The sequence below is a fragment of the Centropristis striata genome, chromosome 10 (genome assembly GCF_030273125.1).
Source record: "Centropristis striata isolate RG_2023a ecotype Rhode Island chromosome 10, C.striata_1.0, whole genome shotgun sequence".
Taxonomy (NCBI): domain Eukaryota; kingdom Metazoa; phylum Chordata; class Actinopteri; order Perciformes; family Serranidae; genus Centropristis; species Centropristis striata.
Window position 1 is genome coordinate 36,844,163 of NC_081526.1, and position 24,558 is coordinate 36,868,720.

The 24,558-nt window shown below is 43.2% G+C and overlaps 1 protein-coding gene across 1 annotated transcript; it reads left to right on the forward strand.

The window, feature by feature from the left end:
* Positions 1 to 24,558, forward strand: LOC131978573 (bone morphogenetic protein receptor type-2-like). The gene is made up of 19 exons (XM_059342276.1): positions 1 to 270; positions 3,058 to 3,222; positions 8,882 to 9,070; positions 9,635 to 9,844; positions 10,436 to 10,540; positions 10,648 to 10,739; positions 11,177 to 11,410; positions 13,754 to 13,868; positions 15,784 to 15,944; positions 16,938 to 17,085; positions 17,353 to 17,489; positions 17,588 to 17,724; positions 18,406 to 18,580; positions 18,667 to 18,775; positions 19,417 to 19,496; positions 19,591 to 19,713; positions 19,843 to 20,043; positions 20,512 to 21,679; positions 22,292 to 24,558. The coding sequence occupies exons 2-19, from the start codon at positions 3,153 to 3,155 to the stop codon at positions 22,600 to 22,602; spliced, it is 3,765 nt and encodes a 1,254-aa protein (XP_059198259.1). The 5' UTR covers positions 1 to 270; positions 3,058 to 3,152; the 3' UTR covers positions 22,603 to 24,558.

A 24,558-nucleotide genomic window follows, 5' to 3' on the forward strand; every position in this document is an offset into this window, starting at 1 on the left:
TGCGCAGTGATGTCATCACGCTGACGGACTCCCTGTGGCCGCAGACAAACCGAGCGCAGCTTAATTTCTGCGCATTTTCTCATTCTGCCCAAGAAACCTGAACCACGATCCGGATCGATCCTGCAGGGGAGAAACCGGACCGAGCCGAGCCGAACAGACCCGAGAGGAGCCGAGCCGAGCCGAGCCGGACCAGACCAGACCAGGACCAGAATCACAGGCAGACAGGCTGCTTCATCTCCTCCTGCAGAGCCGGCCGGACTCATCCTCCCGGTGAGCACACACACACACACACACACACACACACACACACACACACACGGTAACAGTGTGTGCGCGCGCCACTCCCTTCCGTCCTCAGCTCTGATCGCCGTTAAATACACCTGCAGAACATTAGGTGATCGATAATATCAATCAGATAATATCGGCAGTCTGACACACACACACACACACACACACACACACGCACATACGTATATCAGTGTGTGTGTGTGTGTGTGTGTGTGTGTGTGACTGCAGGTGTGTTTCAGGTGTGTTACTCAGATGATCATGAAGGTCACAGAGCTGAAATATGAACATTGCAGCTGCTGTATTTAATATTGATTTTAGTGTAATAAAGGACATTAATAAATAATTAAATTATTATTTCATTGATTAATGTTGAAATATTGCAGCTGATGAAACACAGTGAGGTCAAGATTTAGCCATTCAAGCCGATATTAAATAAATTAATCAATATTAATAAAATAAATAAATAAATAAATAAATATGGCAGTGAGATAACTCACAGAATGAGGCAATACATCTAAAAATGTATTACATTATTATTTTATTCCAGGGTACTTGTATTTCTATTATTTATATACAAATAAAATGGGCATAGTCCTGTGAAAAATGAACATTATATATATTTTTATTGCAATGTTTATTTATTTCCTATTAACTGATATAAAACAGTGTGTTCAATATTTATTGGTTTTAACTCTGGACGGTATGGAATGTCATTTAAGTCGATATTAAATAACTTAATATATAAATTAATTAATATGGCTGTGAAATAAATCCTGAAATGAGCCAATAAATCTAGAAATTAAATCCATTTTGATTCATTTCTATTTTTTTTTAAATACAAATGATTGGGTGTAGTCCCGTGAAAAAAATCCATTATGTGTTTATTGCATAAATAAATATTGTAGCTCATAAAACACAGTAAAGTCAGTCTGTTACTCTGATACATATGGAATGCCATTTCAGTCGATATTAAATAAATAAAATGAAATCAATATGTACACAAAATTAATGTTGGAATAAAATAATTACTGTGTTAAAATCTTGAAAGCTGTTTAATTATGGAAATGCCAGAGCATCAGAGTCAAACGAAATGTATTTATTTTGTTATTAGGCTATTGTTTTTGTTGGTCGAGTATAAAAAATTATAGCAGCTTTATTATCACATTCTAATGATACTGTTTTCCATATTATGTATAATAACAATAACAGGAATATCATGAGAATATCACACTATTACGTTAAACACAGAACAAGGAGTCATATAAATATTATAAGAGAATTATGCTGTATAATTTAACAAATTATTATAAATCCAGAAGAGCGAGATTCAGAGAAAAAGTCACAATTACAAATCCGTGAGTTACTTCAGCACCACGGAGAGCACCGCAGATTATCAAAACACAGAACAGCACGGACACGTAACGATTTTAGATATTAGTAAATCGGTAAATTTATTATATTTTATATTTATATTTATTTTAAGTGCTCGCACTTTTCATGTAAAATACAAAATAAAACATCGTTCTGGCTCGTCAGTAAAGATTTGTTTGTTTGCTGACTCGTGAACCACAGAAGGTCAGCGGTAGCGCTGCTTTACTTTCACATTAAATATTATTTTATATTCTAATGTTGAATGTCAACAGTCAGTCTGACCTGAGGGGCTCCGCTACAGGGGGAGGAGAGGGGGAGGATGGAGAAGAGGATAGAGAGAGGGATGGAGAGGGGGATGGAAAAGAGGATGGAGAAGGGGGATAGAGAGAGGGATGAGAGGGTGGATGATAGACAGGGGGGTGGAGAGAGATGGAGAGGGTGGACGGCGAGGGGGATGGAGAAAAGGATGAGAGATGGATGGAGAGGAGGATGGGGAGAGGGATTAAGAGGGCGATGGAGAGAGGATGAGAGGGAACAGAGAGAGGTCTGGAGAGGGGGATGGAGTGGTTGATGAGAGAGATGGAGAGAGGGGATGGAGAGGGGGATGAGAGATGGATGGAGAAAGGGGTGGAGAGGAGATGGAGAAAGGGTGGATATAGAGAGGGATGAAAGGGTGAAGAAGGGGATGAGAGGAGGATGAGAGAGAGATGGAGAGAGGGATTAGAGGAGGATGGAGAGATGGAGAGAGGGATTAGAGGAGGATGGAGAGATGGAGAGAGGGATTAGAGGAGGATGGAGAGAGATGGAGAGAGGGATTAGAGGAGGATGGAGAGATGGGGAGAGGGATTAGAGGAGGATGGAGAGATGGAGAGAGGGATTACAGGAGGATAGAGAGATGGAGAGAGGGATTAGAGGAGGATGGAGAGAGATGGAGAGAGGGATTAGAGGAGGATGGAGAGATGGAGAGAGGGATTAGAGGAGGATGGAGAGAGATGGAGAGAGGGATTAGAGGAGGATGGAGAGAGATGGAGAGAGGGATTAGAGGAGGATGGAGAGAGATGGAGAGAGGGATTAGAGGAAGATGGAGAGATGGAGAGAGGGATTAGAGGAGGGTGGAGAGGGTGGATGTAGAGAGGGATGAAAGGGTGAAGAAGGGGATGAGAGGAGGATGAGAGAGATGGAGAGAGGGAGATGGAGAGAGAGATGGAGAGAGGGATTAGAGGAGGATGGAGAGGGATGAGAGGGTGGGTGGAGAGGGGGAATGGAGAGAGGGATGAGAGGGTGGGTGGAGAGGGGGATTAGATTTTATCACTTTGCTATCGAGGGGGATGGACTTGTTCTGTTTCTATGTGTTGACTTCAATGTAAAACTAATTATTTTCCGTCTGTTTCCTTCCAGAGGAGGAGATGCCGAGTGTGTCTCCGTCAGAATAATCTGACCCAGGATCAGTGATGCCGGCGCGTGTCTCAGTGTTTGTGTGACGTGGATCCAACATGGCCGCTGTGTGTGGAGTTTCATTAACAGTGTGTCTGTGTGTCGTCCTGCTTCTGCCTGCTGCCACCGGTCAGTTCAAACTCATTATCAGATCATCATTTCCTCATATCATTTATAAAAATACAGACCAGACTCACGTAGCCTAGCTTAGCACAAAGACTGGAAGCAGAGGGAAACTGTTGGTCTTGGTACAGCAAAGCCAAAAAATACTGGCAGTGGATGTTGATATTCATGTAAACGTTGTTAAAAATATGAAATATGGTTGGTGAAAGCTGAATTTACCAATACACCAAACAGTTTATTAAAAATGTGTCAATTTATATTTTCTATGCTGGTTTGTCAACAAACACATTTAGAACCACCAAATTCTGCCAAATACTAAGATGCAGTTGTTGCCAACATGCCAACGTTAGCTCACTAGCTGGGCCTAAAACTTCAACTCCCATCATGCACTGCTGCCAGAGAGTAACATGTAGTGTGTTACAGCTCACATTCCTGGTGGTTCAGGTAATTAACTGCTTCTGCAATTAACTGGCGACGCACACACCCAGTTACACACACAAGCTCACATCCTGACTGTCTAATGCAACACACACACACACACACACACACACACACACACACTGTCGTCAGCCAGTCTGTCAGTTTTTGTGTTTTCCTTGTGATGTGTTTGATAAGATGCAGACACACACACATTCCACCTTCCTCTCATTGTGAGTCTGGGGAGGGTCGGTCACATTCCCGAGGGCTGACGTCGAGTCTACAGGACAAAGACGTTCTGTACTTCAGACACGAAGCTAGCAGAGCATGTTCAGCTCCTGGTGGCGCTACAGGGACCATCCTGGACTCATTTAATCCACAGAGTTCATCCTTATGATAGTTTCATCCACACGTTCTGATGAACAGCTGGGCTACGACTATGTTCTGATGAATAGCTGGGCTACGACTATGTTCTGATGAACAGCTGGGCCAAGACTATGTTCTGATGAACAGCTGGGCTACGACTATGTTCTGGTGAATAACTGGGCTACGACTATGTTCTGATGAACAGCTGGGCTAAGACTATGTTCTGATGAATAAGTGGGCTATGACTATGTTCTGTTGAACAGCTGGGCTATGACTATGTTCTGATGAATAACTGGGCTACGACTATTTTCTGATGAACAGCTGGGCTACGACTATGTTCTGATGAACAGCTGGGCTACGACTATGTTCTGATGAACAGCTGGGCTAAGACTATTATCTGATGAACAGCTGGGCTAAGACTATGATCTGATGAACAGCTGGGCTACGACTATGTTCTGATGAACAACTGGGCTACGACTATGTTCTGATGAACAACTGGGCTACGACTATGTTCTGATGAACAACTGGGCTACGACTATGTTCTGATGAACAGCTGGGCTACGACTATGTTCTGATGAACAGCTGGGCTACGACTATGTTCTGATGAACAGCTGGGCTACAACTATGTTCTGTTGAACAGCTGGGCTAAGACTATGTTCTGTTGAACAGCTGGGCTACGACTTTGTTCTGATGAACAACTGGGCTACGACTATGTTCTGACGAACAGCTGGGCTACAACTATGTTCTGATGAACAGCTGGGCTACGACTATGTTCTGTTGAACAGCTGGGCTAAGACTATGCTCTGATGAATAACTGGTCTACGACTATGTTCTGATGAACAGCTGGGCTAAGACTATGTTCTAATGAATAGCTGGGCTACGACTATGTTCTGATGAACAGCTGGGCTAAGACTATGTTCTGAAGAATAGCTGGGCTACGACTATGTTCTGATGAATAACTGGGCTACGACTATGTTCTGACGAACAGCTGGGCTACGACTATGTTCTGATGAACAGTTGGGCTAAGACTATATTCTGATGAACAGCTGGGCTAAGATTATATTCTGATGAACAGCTGGGCTGCGACTATGTTTTGATTAACTGAAGAGCTATGATTATGTTCTGCAGGGCTATGACTACACTCTGCAGGGCTATGACTATGTCCTGTAGGGCTATGGGAGAGTCAGTGACAGACGGACCAGCTCTTTCTGTTTACACTCAATGATTGCAGCTTTACCAACACATGCACACACACACAGCTGCTCTCTGTCAGCTGTAAGATCAGCGTGTGTGTGTGTGTGTGTGTGTGTGTGTGTGTCAGTAAGCTGCTTTGTTGTAGTTCATCAAGAGAAAAACACGGGCTGAGCAGCTGCTGTGGATGCTATGGCAACACGAAACATCAGACGTCTGAGGGACATTTAAATAAAAGAAACAACATTTAAAGATTTGAAGACCAGAAAAAACTGTTTCCTGCTGGTTTGATGCAGGCAGATCCAAAATGGAGGCTTGTTGTCCCTCTAAACTAACTCTTTGTTAAATGTAATGATGAACAGAGAACTAAATATCAGCGCAGAGAAACAGAAAGAAGGCCAGAGATATTCTGACCGACTAGGGCCAATAGGTTTTTCCTTTTGGTAGCATGTTGAAAGATGCATTTAGTGGGGTCCAAGGGGTTAAGGGGCATTTATTTTGTAAATAAATTTGATTGAAGTTGTAGAGACGAGAAGCCGTGGAGACGATAGAAGTCGTAGAGACGAGAAGCCGTGGAGACGATAGAAGTCGTAGAGACGAGAAGTCGTAGAGACGATAGAAGTCGTAGAGACGAGAAGTCATGGAGACAATAGAAGTCGTAGAGACGAGAAGTCATGGAGACGAGAAGTCGTAGAGACGATAGAAGTCGTAGGGACAAGAAGTCGTAGAGACGATAGAAGTCGTAGAGACGAGAAGTCGTGGAGACGAGAAGTTGTAGAGACAAGAAGTCGTAGAGACGATAGAAGTCGTAGAGGCCAGAAGTCGTGGAGACAAGAAGTCGTAGAGACGAGAAGTCGTAGAGACGATAGAAGTCGTAGAGACGAGAAGTCGTAGAGGCCAGAAGTCGTGGAGACGAGAAGTCGTAGAGACGAGAAGTCGTAGAGACGATAGAAGTCGTAGAGACGAGAAGTCGTAGAGACGAGAAGTTGTAGAGACGAGAAGTCGTAGAGACGAGAAGTTGTAGAGACGATAGAAGTCGTAGAGACGAGAAGTCGTAGAGACGATAGAAGTCGTAGAGACGAGAAGTCGTGGAGACGATAGAAGTCGTGGAGACAAGAAGTCGTAGAGACGATAGAAGTCGTAGAGACGAGAAGTCGTAGAGACGAGAAGTTGTAGAGACGATAGAAGTCGTAGAGGCCAGAAGTCGTGGAGACGAGAAGTCGTAGAGACGAGAAGTCGTAGAGACGATAGAAGTCGTAGAGACGAGAAGTCGTAGAGACGAGAAGTTGTAGAGACAAGAAGTTGTAGAGACGATAGAAGTCGTAGAGACGAGAAGTCGTGGAGACGATGGAAGTCGTAGAGACGATAGAAGTCGTAGAGGCGAGAAGTCATGGAGAAGATAAGTCGTAGAGACAAAAAGTTATAGAGACAAGAAGTTATAGAGACGAGAAGTTGTAGAGACAAGAAGTTGTAGAGACGAGAAGTTATCGAGACGAGAAGTTGTTGAGACGAGAAGTTTTAGAGACGAGAAATTGAGAGACAAGAAGTTATAGAGACAAGAAGTCATAGAGACAAGAACTCAGAGAGACGAGAAGTTATAGAGATGATAAATTGTCGAGACGAGAAGTTGAAGAGACGATAAAAACTGAGATTGGATGTTGGGACATTGGATTAATAGAGCTCTTATAACAGAACATCAGCAGCCCGAGGCAACACTCACTCAGTGTTCCTCTGTTGTTCTCTCTCCTCTCAGAGTCCACAAAATGACAAAATGCATAATTTGTTGCAGTCAGACTTTTCCTGGCAGAGAGGCCGGAGTGTGCGTGTGTGTGTTTGGATTTCCTGTTCAGGAGAAACACGAGGACCTTGTTCAAGTTTACAGTCTCTATGTGGATATCTGATCTGCTGCAGGTGTAAGTGCAGCAGGAAGTCTGATCTGAACAACACGTTCTATGTTAATATAAAGTCATTACCCAGATTATGTATCACACACACACACACATTCATTGAACGCTTAATAAATCAGTGCATTTGATGTGTAATGCTGTATTTCCACCACATGGTACAGCTCGGCTCTATTAAATTTGAGTCCCTTTTTTGGTTTTTCCAATTGCAAAAGTTGTGGATAGTACCTGGTGTAGGGGTATCTGGTTCAGATACACATTGCCTCCAGCAGGGGTACCAAAATATTTAGAGGTAAAGCTAATTTAGATCAATTTTGCTATCAGAAATTGACTAAATTTATATTTAATACTTTAAATGAATTAAAGCTACTCAGGGGCACCACCTATTCACTTAGGAATAGGAAAAGATAGCAAATCATAGTTAATCAGTCTCATAAAGTTAACAAATTATCAATTTGGAACATTGATTATTAATTATGAATATAATTATAATCAAATTACCTTATTAATATTTAGTAACGGTTGAAGGAATTTTGAGTTCTTTCCATAGCAGAGGTTGGCAAATCACTCATTCATGTGCAACATTAAAGGGAGAAGCATATTAATCCAAAAACATATTTATTCTAAATAAAGCAAAGCAAACAGAACACACAATAACTAATCTAAAAGACTATTTACAGTGGAAATGTGGGTGAAAGAATGTGTAACAAAATGGCTGCCGAAAGGCGGTCATTTAAATAAATCAAAATGGCGGAAGCCCTTTTGTTCTTGGAGAACAATAGACCATGCGGTCTTGAAGGTCTATGTGTTGTAGGAAGCCAAATTAAAGTATATTTCATGTGGATTAGTGTGTGAGCAAATCAAATGAGTTATAGTTAAATTACATGTACAGCTTGAGATATGTAGAGCAACATTAATCATACAACTTCAAGTGATCTAACTACACAAAATATCCCAACAAATATACTTAAACACACAACAGATCAACACCATTGATTAAAGCTTAACACACTTGTTCTTGCTTACTAACTGCCCAGTACTATACCACAGTGTCCAGAGTTGAAAGGGGAAAACAGCACTCCTTTTGAGGAAGAATCTGGTTCCTGGTTGGGTTTTGGTGGTTGTAGCGCTGGTTGCTGTTGGCTCCAGAAGCTTGGTGAGGGTCTCTGTGATTATGTCCAGGATAGATCACAGGCAGGAAACTTAGAAGCGTTGTGGTGGGCCCACTTGGTTTGGGGCCTCTTAGAGCTGGAGACAGAGGGAAGATGTCTGATCTTCCTCCTGGAAGATCAGACCAGGACAGCAGACATGCTGTTCCTCAGGGAGTTGAGAAGAGAAGAGAGAGAGAAGGGATGGCTGCACAAGACTTTTGTGTCCCAACCTGGAAGTTGTATTTCCTGTTGGTATCAGCCAATGAGACGCCTTTAGGTATCTCCAGATACCTGTGGGGGTGGGGTCGTTTGTCTTTGTTTGGAGGGGGACAAAGAACGACCTCCATCTTGAAGCATGGAGAGAATTTGTTGACAATAATAATCACTGCATTCAGTCTTTAATCCAAATGAATCTTCTGGAGTAGCTGTGAGCCCTACACTGGTATTTCTTTTGTACCATCTCAGTCAATGTTTCTAGTGAGCTGAGTGGAAACTAGAAGGTGGAGTTGAAACGCTGCTGACGGAGAGAATCACCACAGGAAATCTGGCACAAGCCCCAAATTTTTTTTATAGAGAAGCTACAAATGAAATTTAAAAGTAAAGAGATGTCTAAATGAACTGCTTGTGTGTGTTCAGGTCTGCAGTCGGAGGACAGAGAGTGTGCCTTCACTGACCAGCTGCAGGGGGCGGAGCCACATAACGGACCGGCCAATGAACTGCGAGGAGTGGTGAGAGACAACGGGACAGTTCGCTGCGTCCGCGGCTCCAGCTGCTATGGATTGTGGGAAAAGAGATCCGATGGGGAAATACATCTGGTGAAGCAAGGTGAGACACACACACACACACACACACACACACACTCATCAACACACAAGACAAGAAGTCATAAAAGACAAGAAATTGTAGAGGCGAGAAGTCGTAGAGGCGAGAAGTCGTAGAGGCGAGAAGTCGTGGAGACGAGAAGTCGTAAAGGCGAGAAGTCATGGAGACGAGAAGTCGTAAAGATGAAAAGTCGTAAAGACGAGAAGTCGTAGAGAAGAGAAGTCGTAGAGAAGAGAAGTCGTAGGGATGAGAAGTCGTATAGACGGGAAGTCATAGAGACGAGAAGTCGTAAAGACGAGAAGTCGTAGAGAAGAGAAGTCGTAGAGATGAGAAGTCGTATAGACGAGAAGTCGTATAGACGAGAAGTCGTATAGACGACAAGTGGTAGAGACGAGAAGTCGTAAAGACGAGAAGTCGTAAAGACGAGAAGTCGTAGAGACGAGAAGTCGTAGAGATGAGAAGTCGTAAAGACGAGAAGCTGTAGAGACGAGAAGTCGTAAAGACGAGAAGTCGTAGAGACGAGAGTTTGAACATGAGCTTAAAATAAATGTTCTTGTTTTCTTGCAGGTTGCTGGACTCACATCAGCAAACAGCAGGAGTGTCACAACGAGCGTTGCCTGGTGACGGCGACGCCGTCTCAGATCCAGAACGGCAGCTACCGCTTCTGCTGCTGCAGCCGGGACCTCTGCAACGCCAACTTCACCGAGGCCCCGCCCACCGCCAACACCCCCGCCCTGAGGCTGATGAAGGCAGACGGGCGGGACGACAGGCAGACAGGTGAGCATGTCGCTCTGCACTGACCAATCAGGTGCATCGATGGGCCGTTGCCGGGCAGAAAACGAATGACTTTAGTTACTTTTCAGAATCAGATTAATAATTAAAAATATAATAAAATAAAAAAAATATATGATATAATAAAAAATAGGTTGTATACAATAACACTGGTGAAATTATTAATTGAATATGTGATTTATCATAAGTGTAAACCTATTTCTATTCCTTTCTGAACATTTTGTTGTTTACTTATGTTGAATATGTATTAAAGAGTTTTTTATATGTTTACCATTATTGGTTGGTTTCTTTTGTATATAAATATAAATACAACTCTACTCGGTACTGAACAGTGAGTTTGAAAAGATGTCATTTAAAAAATAAATAAATCAACAAAATGTCACCATTTATCATCGCCAAGAACTGTTAAAAACACAAGTTGTCAATGAGGTTTCATATTGAAAAAAAGTATTAAATATTTATATTTTAAAGAAATCACTGTGTCCGTCTGTCTGCGGTCAAACTGAACCTCCTTTATGTTTTCTGTCCTGAGTCGTGATGTCACAGTGATATAATGATGACATCATCACCCCACAGATCACCAGCCGCTGCGGCGGAAGGGGGCGGCGCTCATCGCATTCCTAACGGTCACCGTAGCCGTGGTCGCTGTTGTGGCGCTGTTCCTGGGATACATGATGAAAGGTGCTCACACACGCTCACACACACACACACACACACATACACACACACACACACACACACACACACACACACACACATACTGAGCTTGTGCTTGTTTGTGTTTTCAGGGAAGCAGAAACATAGTCTGTCGGCTCTGGATGTGATGGAGGCAGCAAACACAGATGCTGCTGTCGACCTGGATCACCTGAAACTACTGGAGGTACACACACACACACACACACACATACACTTGATATATTTCAGTCCAGTATTCTCTTTGTTGACTGCTCTCCACCACATTCCTTATTCTGCTTCACCAAACTCCGTTCTAAAATGTAACACTTGAACTTTCCTCATTTTTTTTTGACTTGGGACTTGAGGGCAAAGACTTGGGACTTGGCCTGAGACTTGTCCAGAACAATGATCTGGTCCCAGCTCCGGTGTACTGTGCCTTTAAAAAGAGGCGTGACCATTGAGTTGAACCAACAGACGACAGATCATGACAGAAAAAATAAATATTTAAAGTCATGGTTTTACCTGTTTGAGTGTATAAAGACTAATCACAAGAAACTTGAATATTAGAGGATTTAAAACTTGAACCCTGGGGAACGCCACATGAGTCAGTCTCTCTAACGAGCCTCTCCTTCCTGCCGGCAGCTGATTGGTCGGGGTCGTTACGGCACGGTGTTTCGGGGCAGTCTCAGCGAGCGCTGCGTGGCCATCAAACTCTTCAGCTCGGCCAACCGGCAGAACTACGCCAACGAGCGCTCCATCTACTGTCTGCCGCTGCTGCAGCAACACGACAACATCGCCCGCTTCCTCACCGCCGACGAGAGGACGACCGCCGACGGGCGACCAGAGTTCCTGATCGTCATGGAGTTCTACCCGCACGTAAGAGAACAACCCACCAATCAACACGCTAGCTGGCTCATCTGTTTCTACTGCAGAATATTTCATTACCACACTTTGTTACAAATAAAAGTAGAAAATATCTGCATTAAAATATACTTACAGCACTGGTACTCATCCTGCAGAACAATAGTAATAAAATTATAGGATTAAAATGATTGATCCTAGCCTGGCTAACATCAGACTAATCACAAATGAGATTAGTCTGGAAACCAGCCGTTCATTTCTCTGTAGAGGAGGTGTGGTTTACGATCCTCCAGAGCCGTTTATTGGACGCTTAGAATGTCTATCAAAGCGTCTGTAGGTAGCTCTTAGCCAATCAGATCAGTTATACCAGATGACGTATGTAGAGCGACAGAAATTGATGTTTACATAGCCAGACTAGCCCATCTACCTTGAGACTAAAATGCTCAATTCTGCTTTTGCAACGTTTTTTCTGCAGCATGTTCTGACTCTGGCTGCTCTGTAGTTTCAGCTCACAGTCTACCGGCAGTGTGTGTGTGTGTGTGACTGTGAGAGAGTGTTGCTGCTGCTTTGCTTCTCCAGTTCTCGCTTTCTGCAAGGTTATTTATTTTTACGCCTTTTTCCCCCCTCATGTCATTCAGCCACACATCCACTGATTTTATGGTCAATAGACGAGCTGCTGCGGGTCTCTGGCAGCTCCGCTGTCCCCCGGCTCGTAGCCAGATCACCGTGGTTACAGCAGCGAGCGGTAGCGGAGCTAGTAGCGACGCTAGTAGTGGGGCTAGTAGCGGCACTAGAAGCGGGGCTAGTCGGTATTTTAAGCTTTGGCCAAATCCTGTCGGAAGCAAGGCTAAAACATCCTTTTTGGTGGTGAAACAGGAGTGTAAAGTCAAACGTTGTTCTTCTTTTAAAATAAACTTTCGCTCTTGACTATTTAGAACACCGTCTACAGCTAAAGAGAGTTTCGTATCTGCAGCAGCCATGTTGGATCCGTAAGAAAACTATTATTATTAATAATTTATTAATGACGGTGATTACATATCCGGTGTTACAGAAGTTTAATGAATCCACGATGTTTCCTGTAGCGCCCCTCTCAGGTTTAACGTCTAATAACAGACCAGGAGGCTGTTGGTGGTGACTGTAGCTGCAGTGCTGTGTGCAGCCTGCAGGGGGCAGCACACTGTCACTGGAGCTACACACTGTCTGTCTGTCTGTCTGTCTGTCTGTCTGACTCCACAGTAATCCTGTTATTGTGCAGGAAAACGGCGGCGCCTTCAGTCTTACTTCCTGTCTGGAGCCTCTGACCACACACACACAACCATACACACATTCTTGTACTCCTATCTTTGTGAGGACTCCCCTGACAGAATGCATTCCCCAGCCCCTCACCCTAAATATCTGAACCTGACTGTAACCTGAACCTGAAAACCAAGTCTCAACCCTCAAACAGGACTCATATCAGAAGAAGTCTGTATGAAGTACAAGTACGCATACACACACACACACACACCCACACACACACACACACAGAGACACACACGCAGACACACACGCAGACACACAACACACAGCAATCAAATTTAAATCACCATTATCTCTCATTCACAAACTTACTCATAAACAACTTCAGCGTCCTGTTTATAACCACAGAGTTTATTTACTTACACACACAGACACACACACACACACACACACACACACACACACACAGACACACTCACACTTGGTTGGTTTTCTACATTCCTCTGTAGCGGTCAGACAGTAATTACTGGCTTAACTGTCTGCTCTCACACACACACACACACACACACAACTCATCTTTTGACATTTGAAGCTTCAATTAAAGTTTTCAATTGTCTGTTTCATATTTTACGACCTCAAACAAAATCCTCAATTTGAATAAATTGATATATCGGATTATCGAATTTTAGTAAATTTCTCTAATAAAGCTGTGTGTGTGTGTGTGTGTGTGTGTGTGTGTGTGTGTGTGTGTGCAGCAGCAACAGTTTTTGACCTGCAGAGAAAATGTTGTTTTTGAAAGTTTAAACAAATGTGGACAGAAGCAGAACATATTATCGGATCAAATGTTTATTTAATATTAGAAATTAAAGAGTTATCGGAAATTAAAAAAAATTGGTGTGAGACAAAATTTCGATACTAGAACATATATTACTTCCTTATGTGGTACATTCACAATAAACTGGTGCCAAAATCAATATATCTCTTATTAAAACCTGCTCTGTAGTAGACATCCTCAGTCTTCTCCTACGGCTGATGGGAGTCCTTGAAATGTTTACATTTTTAAACTGTCTCTCTCTGTCTGTCTGTCTGTCTGTCTGTCTGTCTGTCTGTCTGTCTCAGGGCTGTCTGTCTCGCTACCTGTCTGTCCACACAGTGGACTGGACCACGTGCTGCAGGATGACTCACGGTGTGACCAGAGGACTCGCCTTCCTGCACACCGAGCTCTACAGAGGAGGTATTATCACTGTTATCATTACCATAATTATTATTATTTCATACGTGTGTGTGTTTAGGTTTCAAATGTACAATTATATCGTTTTTAAAAGGTCTCAGTACAGCTGCTAACTGTCATTTTTTAGGGGAAATATAAGCAAGGGGACTATTTTCAGCGGCGGATTAACCTACATTTGGTGCTCTCGTGAGTCAAAATGAGATGCAGTGATGAGCAGTTTACTGTTTTTATGGGATTTAATAACAAGAATAGAAAATAGGGTAACACTTTATATTAAGGTCCTTGTAATTACCATTAATTAACAAGTAATAAGGCCCTTGTAAGTCCTTACAAGATGCTTATTAACATTATTGTGTTTATAAGCTTATATAAGTGTTAATAATGGCATTACAAACACCCATGACCCACCCATTATGTCTTTGCCATGCCTTTATTAATCTTATTTTGTTTGCTTATTGATATTAAAATATACTTTATTGCTCATCTATTATAAGTTAACTATAAGTTAACTATGCTTTTTGCAACTACCGGATCTAAAGCGAGAACAATGCCTTATTACTTGTTAATTAATGGTTATTAAGGACCTTATTATAAAGCGTTACCGAAAATAGAGAATATCAGATCACTTATTCTGTTATTTTCTAGTATAAATTCGTGTTAATTTACTTTTTTTTTCAGCCATTTTGGGGAAGAGAAGATTGTATTCCTGATATGTGTCCATTTTGTCGTCAGTCTCTCTATTCTGTCCAGACCATTTCCTCTCTTTCTTTCTCATTTCTTCTTATCAGCACACAGTAATGTTCCTGCTGCCGCTGCTGAATGTTAAACACGTCGAGCCGACTGCACATGATAAAGATAATTAACTGTCTCTCTCTCTCTCACCGAGCTGCTGCTGTTCATTATAACCCAGCAGGGAGGCGTCACTGCTCCCTCTGCTGGGCGCTCAGAGGAATGAAAAACATATATTAAAAAATATTGTCACAAATAAAAGTATAAAATATGCATCAAAATAAACCTAAAGTACTAAAAGTAAAAGTACTCATCCTGCAGAACAATATATATAAAATTATAGGATTAAAATGATTGATCCATTAATGTGCTCACTGCTCACTTTAATGTTGCATGTTGATTGGATGAGAGTGGCTGAGACTCACCTGATCAAAGGGGATCACAAAGCGTCTAGAGTCAACTGTAGACCAGGGGTGTCAAACTCAAATACACAATGGGCCAAAATTTAAAACTTGAATAAAATCGCGGGCCAACATTGAACAAATAAACCTTTTAATATATACCAAACATGTTTTGCTTTAACATTAAATATGGAACCAGCAACACTTATAAACATACAATATATAACTAAATAGTGCAGACATGCAAAATCTAATTTCAAATAAAAAACACATCAATGTCATTAATTTATTAAATAAAAATTAAATAAAAATCGTATGCCTCTTTTCTATTTGCATCCTTCTGATTTAAATATCAAAATAAACTTTTTCAACAGTTTAATAAATTCTGCCTTTCTTTTCGCCATTTTTGGGAAGGGGTAGCTGGGAGACAGCTCTAGCTTGAGGTTGCTATGACGACTGTCACAGAGGAGCGTTTCTGGGTCCTGTCCTGATTGACGCGCCAAAACAACAGCAGGGCATTGTGGGATTTGTAGTATTAGTGGTAAATGTGCCGTATAATACCGGCGGGTCAGCTTTTATAGTACAATAATTATATAATAATTTGGTATTGCCTCACGGGCCAAATAAAATTACACTGCGGGCCAAATTTGGCCCGCAGGCCAGAGTTTGACACCCCTGCTGTAAAGGAACGAGTTCTATGCAAACAGAAACAGGATAAGACTCGAACCAGGACATGTGACTAGTCAGTTGTTCAGGTCCTGACTGGTCTCTGCTCTGTCTCCACTCAGACCAGTACAAACCAGCCGTGGCCCACAGAGACGTGACCAGCAGGAACGTCCTGGTCCGAGGCGACCTGTCCTGCGTCCTTGCCGACTTCGGTCTGTCCATGAGGCTGACGGGGAGCCGGCCCTGCCGCCCCGGAGATGACGACACCATGGCCATATCTGAGGTACGGTCATGTGACTGCAGCAGGTGATGTGAGGACAGGTTAAGGTGAGACAGACCTGTTCACCTGTTCATGCTGCAGATTGCCCAAAACAAGGCTGCACGGTTGGTGTCGGGCTGCTCCACCCGGTCTAATGTTAACCGCATGCATGGTTCCCTCTCATGGCTGATGGTAGATAACAGGTTACATTACATTACACTACATGTCATTTAGCAGACGCTTTTGTCCAAAGCGACTTACAATAAGTGCATTCAACCTGATGGTACTAGACACAGACCATAGGAATCAAGTAAGTACATAACTTTAAGAGCTAACTGTCATCGCTAAAGGAGTGCTATATGTTAAAGAAGAAAAGAAGAGAAAAGAATAAGATTTTTTTAAATTTTTTATATATATGTTAGGTGACCATGACTTAACCGAGATATTGTTGGAAGAGATAGGTCTTCAGCCTGCGGTGGAAGATGTACAGGCTGTCTTTTAGCATCAAGCACTGCTGTAATGTTCCAGTCAGTCTTGATTAATGAAGCGCCTGACTTTTTAATTAATCAAATTGTGTGTAGAAACTCTGTGCACAACTACAGCACTAGAGGGTCCAGCACCGGTCAGCTTGAAGTGCCTCACCCAAGAACAAAGGCCTTATCGCCATCTTTTATCTATAGAGCAATGATCTGTGGAATAATCTGCCTCACTACCTCTGTTGCACTGAAAGTAAACAGGTATTTAAAAAGAAACTGAAATATTATTTTATACAAGCTGTACATTTTTAAATGTTGTTCTTACCTTTTCTTTCCTTTTCTTACCCTTTTTAGGTTTATTGTGATTGACCTTACCTGTTAAATGTTTGATATGTTCAGAATATGTTTTTCTGTATATTCTGTGTTGTTCCTGTGGACCCCAGGAAGACTAGCTGGTTACTAAGGTACCAGCTAATGGGGATCCTTAATAAATAAACAAATAAACAAATAAATAAACCTGTGTGTGTGTGTGTGTGTGCAGGTGGGGACGGTGCGGTACATGGCTCCGGAGGTTCTGGGTGGAGCTCTGAACCTCAGAGACTGCGAGTCGGCGCTGAAGCAGGTGGATGTTTACGCTCTGGGGCTGCTCTACTGGGAGAGCTTCAGGAGGTGCTCTCACCTGTTCCCAGGTGAACCGCTGCAAAACAGCAACACACAGGAAACACAATACCATGACTTACAACAAATACACTTGAAGTATTATCAGCCTCATGCAGTAAAAGTACGAAAGTTGTGCAGTAAAATGTCCAGGACTGATATCTGATTCTATGCGACTTTATTAAATTGTTAAAAGTGAGCAGCATGTTACTGTTGTAGCTGCTGCAGTGGATATACTGTGTTGAGTAGTAGACAGAGTATTAGTACTACATTATAATGTACCTGATGTGTGTATTTAGGTGAGGCAGTACCGGAGTACCAGCTGGCATTCCAGGCCGAACTCGGGAATCACCCGAGCTTCGAGGAGATGCAGATCCTCGTTGCCAGAGAGAAATTTAGACCCAGATTCCCCGAAGCCTGGAAGGAGAACAGCCTGGTTAGAATTCACCTGTTCTCACCTGTACATTAAATACTTCTGCGTTGTAGTAATGGTAGTACTGTGTCCCTAAAGTTGTGTTGTTTGTGTGTTTGCAGGCGTTGCGTTCCCTGAAGGAGACGATGGAGGACTGCTGGGATCAGGACGCTGAAGCTCGACTCACTGCTCAGTGTGCCGAGGAACGACTGTGTGAACTCACACTGCTGAGTACAAATACTGCAGTACACAACCACAGGTACACACACACTGATGTTCACAACCTCAGGTACACACACACACACACACACACACACACACACACACACACACACACACACACTGATGTTCACAACCTCAGGTACACACACACTGATGTTCACAACCTCAGGTGCACACACACACACACACACATACACTGATGTACACAACCTCAGGTACACACACACACACACACACACACACACTGATGTTCACAACCTCAGGTACACACACACACATACACTAATGTACACAACCACAGGTACACACACACTGATGTTCACAACCTCAGGTACACACACACACACACACACACACATACACACACACACTGATGTTCACAACCTCAGGTACACACACACACACACACACACACACACTGATGTTCACAACCTCAGGTACAGACACACACACTGATGTTCACAACCTCAGGTACACACACACACACACACACACACTGATGTCCACAACCTCAGGTACACACACACACACACACACACACACACACACACACACACACACTGATGTTCACAACCTCAGGTACACACACACACACACTGATGTTCACAACCTCAGGTACACACACACACACACACACACACACACTGATTTTCACAACCTCAGGTACACACACAGTAAATAAGGCTACAAATGACCGTTTTTCTGATTTCTCCTTTAGGAATCTGTCTCAAGTTGGCTCCGCCTCCTCCTACATCGAGGACCTCCAGGTGGGCGTGGTCAAGAACCTCCAGGGAGACGGCCACTCAGTGTCAGTTGTCAAAACGTCCACAAATGGAGCGGACGGTTCTGAAAAGAACCGAAACTCCATCAACTACGAACGGCAGCAGGCACAGGTACAAGTTCAACAAGTGAGAGATTAAAAAGAAAACAAAAAACAGTTCATGCATTGATCTCTCTCTCTCTCTCTATCTAACATCAGGCTCGCTCGTCCAGTTCAGAAAGCAACGTGTCGATCAGCAACGTGTCGACCAGCACCGCCCTGACGCCATCCTCCACGCTCTGCACCATTTCTGAGTCCAGACACAACGGTTTGTGTCAAACTGAAATTTATGCTTAGTTAACGTATACTTCAGCTAAATTAACAACCACCTGATGTTCACAAGCGTTCACCAGTGGGACAAGATCCATAAATGCCTTGCAATTTTTTTATTTAGTTCTGAACCGTAACACTGCTAACCAGCAATTCTAGATCTTTTTTTTGTGTCAATGTACATTGATACATGTCAGGCCAAAGTTTCCCATTTTATGAGGAATCTGAAAAGATTACAATGAGAATTCTATGGTTTTCAATGACAGTTGCAGACAATACAGTAGAAGTTGCAAAACCTTTGATCATCATACAAGTGCCAGGATTGTCCGGCTGTTTTTTAATGCATGAGCAGCTGGTTTGCTCAGGTTTGCTCTATCCTTTTTCCAATGGGTGATCCTAACCTTAGCAACTCAGTGCCTAACTAATCAGTCATAATCAGGGTTAGGGTTGGACTCATTGTCAGCTTCTTTGCACCAGCGTTAGTCAGTAACCATACTGAAAACTCACAGCAACAAGTAGTGCTCTAACCTCCCAGCTGGTTGACTGTCAATCTGTTGGAGGGTACAGTTTTGCATTTGCATGATTGAATTGTTATGGCAGTGGTTCAGTCCTCAGTAGATACTTCCTGTTGACCTCCAGGTGGCACCATGCCCAGTGTCCCAGTGTTCCTGCAGCTGACTGAAGAAGACCTAGAGGCCACCAAGCTCGACCCCAAAGAGGTCTTTACTGTAGTTGTTTACTTATTTTTGCATTATTTCCCTCCGTGCAAACGTCAGACCACGTTGTTAACATGTCAACATTCTGCCTCTACAGGTTGATAAGAACTTGAGGGAAAGTTCTGATGAAAACTTGATGGAACATTCACAGAAACAGTTCGGTTCAACAGAGCAGCAAAGTACCAACCTGCTGTACCATCAGATACTACAAACTGCTGAGGTACTACTATTTTTACTACACACTCTTGAGGTATTAATACAACTGAATACACGTATTACAGAGGTGCATTGCTTGTGTTCTGCCATTGAATGCACCTAGTAATCAGATCTATTTCTGTGGTTCCTCTAGGGAAACAACTCGGTTCTAACTCTTCCGGCAGAACTCGGGGGTGTTGGTGGGGTTGATACCCCGACCTCCATCCACCCCCTCCCTAAGCAGCAGAACCTTCCTCAGAGGCCCACCAGCCTCCACCTTCTCCCCAAAACCAAGCAGACCACCTCAGCCTCTTCTCGACTTAAACTGGGAAAGCTCAAGTCGAACCACAGACAGGTACATCTGGATCTGATCTCGTCTGGTTAGACTGATCCTTTACCCAAACTTTGGTCTTTGGTCATCAGTGTAGCACTAATATTGAGACAGCTGAATCAGTTGATTGTGGTACCGAAGCCCTGGCAATATCAGACGTTTTTCAGCTGTGCAGGTGTTTCTGCCTTCCAACAGAATTGTTTTCGGGGTATTTTTATCCAAAACTAACTCAGTCACCAAGTTATCGCTTGACTTAAAATCAAACTACAGCATAGCAGGAAAATAACACAAATATTGTAGCGCAGTAGGTAAAAGATCTGATAAATTGCTGTTATTTCCGATAGTAATTACAACATGCACAAAGAAATTCTGCCAGACTCTGGTGTTTACTGGGGTCTAATCCCATCCTAACTCACCTTTACTCCATGTTGAGGTTAAGATCACCAATGTCGTTTTTCTAAATTGCATCACTAATACAGAATTGTATTACAGGTGGAAACAGGTGTTGCTAAAATGAACACGGTAGCAGTTGCTACAGCTGTAGAGCCCCACCAGGTAACCACAGTGACTAACAACACAGGCAGTGTCACAGCTGGGACCCGAGTGAACTCAAAAATGGTGGTTACCAACAGCTACAGTGCAGGCGTCCCCACCCTGGTGACGAATGGTTTGATAGGCGGAGGTCGGACCAACCCGGCAGGGCCGCAGCTGGAGGACGAGGACAAGATGGAGGGAGTGGTGGTCCCAGCGGAGGACAACGGCATTAACCTGCTCAACTCCAGTCCTGATGAACATGAACCACTGCTGAGAAGAGAACAGCCGCCTGCTGAGAGTGAACCCCCTCCTCATCTGCATCATCAGTCACAGGCTGGAAACATTGTGTCAGGAAGAGGGTCGAACTACAACAACAACAACAATAGGATAGCACCGGGATCAAAAGCCAAGACCCGGGGTTTGGAGGTTAAACCTGAAAGAATGACTGGTTCAGAGGTCAGTCAGGGTCCAGCCGTCCACAGTCCTAAACCTGAGCCACATCTTTCAAGTCAGCAGATGAGTGGGTCCACAGCTTCTGCTCCAGTTTCAAATCTTGAAAATAAAATTCCGCTTTCTGGTCCAGAAGGGAAAGCTATATCTGACGATGATCCAACGTCACAGGCTCCTCTCACTCGCAAGGATAGAGATCATGCCCCAAGTACAAGCTCATGTGTCCAGGCAGACCTTTTTGCAGAAGCTCCAGTGCAAGTTCCTGAGGCCCTAGGATTTCCAGCTTCACAAGCACAAGACACAGCCATCTCAACCACATCTTCAAAAGCCATAGATTTACATGGCCTCACCCTCGCTCCAGAAATTCAAGCCGTGAAAGCTCCGGCCCCAGATCCAAAAGAACCAGCACTAGGAGCTCCAGTCGTGATTCCCAATACTTCATCTTTAGAGGTTCCAGTCTTGGCAAATCCAGCTCCAGAACCTTCAACTTTGGAATATCAAAACTCTGAAACCACAGCTCTTGCAGAAGCGTCCTTTCCAGAACCGGCAATTCTACGAAATCCAGCCTTAGATTCACAGACTCCAGGTCTCATGCAGCCTCAGATGGGACTGGTCAAAGCCAAGAGGCGTGAGCGTCCTTGTTCCCTGGACCTGTCCTCATCCTGCATCACTCCAGGTGAGTCATGATTGTCATTTCACTATCCCCTCTGCAAAGTGGCAAAGGACAACATGGTTTCAACAGCCCTCTTGCATTGTTGGGTACCTGTGATTTCTATACTCTCTCTAAAAAAAAAAAGTATAAAAATCTGTGGTAACGCTTTATATTAAGGTCCTTGTAATAGCCGTTAATTAACAAGTAATAAGGCCCTTGTAAGTCCTTACAAGATGCTTATTAACATTACTGTGTGTTTGTAAGCCTATATAAGTGTTAATAATGGCATTATAATACAGCTAATAGCAGGCTATAAGAGATGTATAATAAGAACATTAATAAAAGCCTCATGAGTATCTTATAATTCTTCATGATAGCATTACAAACACCCATAACTCACCCATTATGTCTTTGCCATGCCTTTATTAATCTTATTTTGTTTGCTTATTGATATTAAAATATATTTTATTGCTCATCTATTATAAGTTAACTATGCATTTGTTAACAGTTAACTATGCTTTTTGCAGCTAAAGGGATCTAAAGCGAGAACAATGCCTTATTACTTGTTAATTAATGGTTATTACAAGGACCTTTATATAAAGCGTTTTTAAATGATGTTCTTTCCTCTCTCCTCAGATGATGTTTCTCTGACAGATGACTGTCTGAGTTCTTCAGGAGAGAAAATAAAACGTCGTGTCAAGACTCCATACACCATAAAAAAATGGCGTCCGGCCTCATGGGTTGTCTCCACGGATACAGCTCTAGACCCGGACTTCGACTTTCACACCAGTGGCAGTAGTAGCAGCCAGACCCATTCTGGTCTTCCTAGAGCAGGGAGCATGGGCCCCAAAATCAATCAGTCCAAATCCAGCATGGCTGTCTTTCTGGTTGGAAGTGGAGCCACAGCAACTGCAACCTCTGAGCCTGATGGAATGACCTGCTTCTAAAGCTGATGTTTGATTTAAAGTTTTGGTTGTTTTTTTTACTTAAGAGAGAGCATGTTTATTTTTTTCATTATTTTGTGTTTTCCTCTTTTTGTTATGGAAAATGGAGATCATAGACTGTCGTACCACTCAGCCTCCTAAGCACTCAACTGATCTTACGCTAAATCAGAGGCACAGGAAATGTCCCACTATAAAAGGCTCCGAGGCTGCATTGGGTTTTTCTGGCAGTACTTTAACAAATGTGATGGGACGTAGCATCAAACTGACTATAGGAACTGTTATGAAATTTCAAAACAGTGAGTTGGTGTTTGGATTTCTTGTTGTATCTGCATCTTCTTGATTCAGCTGGACACTTTTTGAAGAATTGTTTCCAAGTGGTCCAGCCCTGTTACCATTTGTCCTTGTACTTTCAGCCTTGATTCTGTCTGCGTAGCGTACATCCCAATGATGTCCAAAATATTTTTCTGTTGGTGGTAAAGTTAGGAGATTCCTTAACTTTTAGACCATTGTCTTCTGGTGTGACTAGTCTTGTGGCTAGTGGGTGTGTCCTGTTTTTTATACTAGCTATGTAGTTAATCCTACCTGAGTACCAAATTTGCCGAGGAGCCCAAAAGTCGATGGTCAGATATAGTCTCTAGTATATAATAGAGCTCCCACAACTAATTTTTTGGCTATTGGAAGTGGCGAATGCTGGGCATGGCGTTGATCATATCAGAGGTTAAATAGCCCAAGACCTTCAAATCCCAAATCTCTAGCTGTTACCCCCAGGAAGAGCTGAGAAAGTTGCTGGTGAAAGGGAAGTATGTAACACCTTGCTTAACTTGGCTAGGGATAATTCACTGGCACAGTCAGGGGATTCCCTCACTTCAAGATGATTGGCTTGTGTTGCCAGCAGCCTTGTGGTTGGTGGGTGTGGTCAGGTGTCAGGGCTGTTGACTTGATCTTACCTGCTAAACAAAAATGCTAAGAACCTGTGTTGTGTTCCACTACCCATACTTCCATGAGTACACTTAAACATAGTACATTATCCACACTTACTAAGTACGCAGATTTCAGCAGGTGAGTGTTGTTCCAGATCTAATACTCCGTGGTGCACTTACCGGAAACGACGCTCGCAACAGCCGCCGCTGCTCGTCACCCGCGAAAAACTTCCTGCTTTGAATGGCGAAAGAATTACCCTTTGTGTTGTTTAATCTTTACTTCTACAATCCGGCAATATGGCTCCATTAACGCAGCAAATGTGGAAAATGCGCCGGCGTCGTCAGCAACGTTGCCTACTCCTCCTGATGTTGACAGACAACGCTCCGCTGTTGTTTCGGCCGCCATTACAAATATTTTTTTCGAGCTGATCGGCTCTGCCTGGCTCCGCCTCTTCCGCTACGTAGACAAGATGGCGGCTGTTTAGTGCGTATAGCGTACATCGTTCCACACTCAGCGTTTTGACCGTTATGAGGGCAACATCCGGGTCCTTTAGGTACACTTATTTTCGCCGCGATCGGAATCAGAACACCCTGCGTACTCAAACTAAGTATAGTAAGTACGGGAAGTATGGGGATTGGAACACAGCACTGATGAATCTTGTGTTGTTGGTTCGGTGATGAAAGCTGTAGTGTTCTAAATCCTATCGGAGGACTGAAATTCCCCTAATTTTACACTGCTTCTGCTGTGGCTAGTCTTGTGGTGAGTGGATGTGGCTCGTTGCTGGTGGAGGTGAACTTGACCTCGAGGACAGTACCCAATACTTCTCTTTTAGTTGAGGATTGGGGTAAAGGAATCTCCTTCCTGGTAGATATTTGTGCTCTCCTGCTATAACTCAGCTTGCTGGAACATCCAGTTGCTAGGCAGTATGACCAAAGGATTGGGTCAGTAGTCATATTTATTTAAAGCACTTTAAATAAAGTTAGCATTATTTAGGGAACTAACAAACCATATAAAGGACACCTGTGCAATTACAATAGA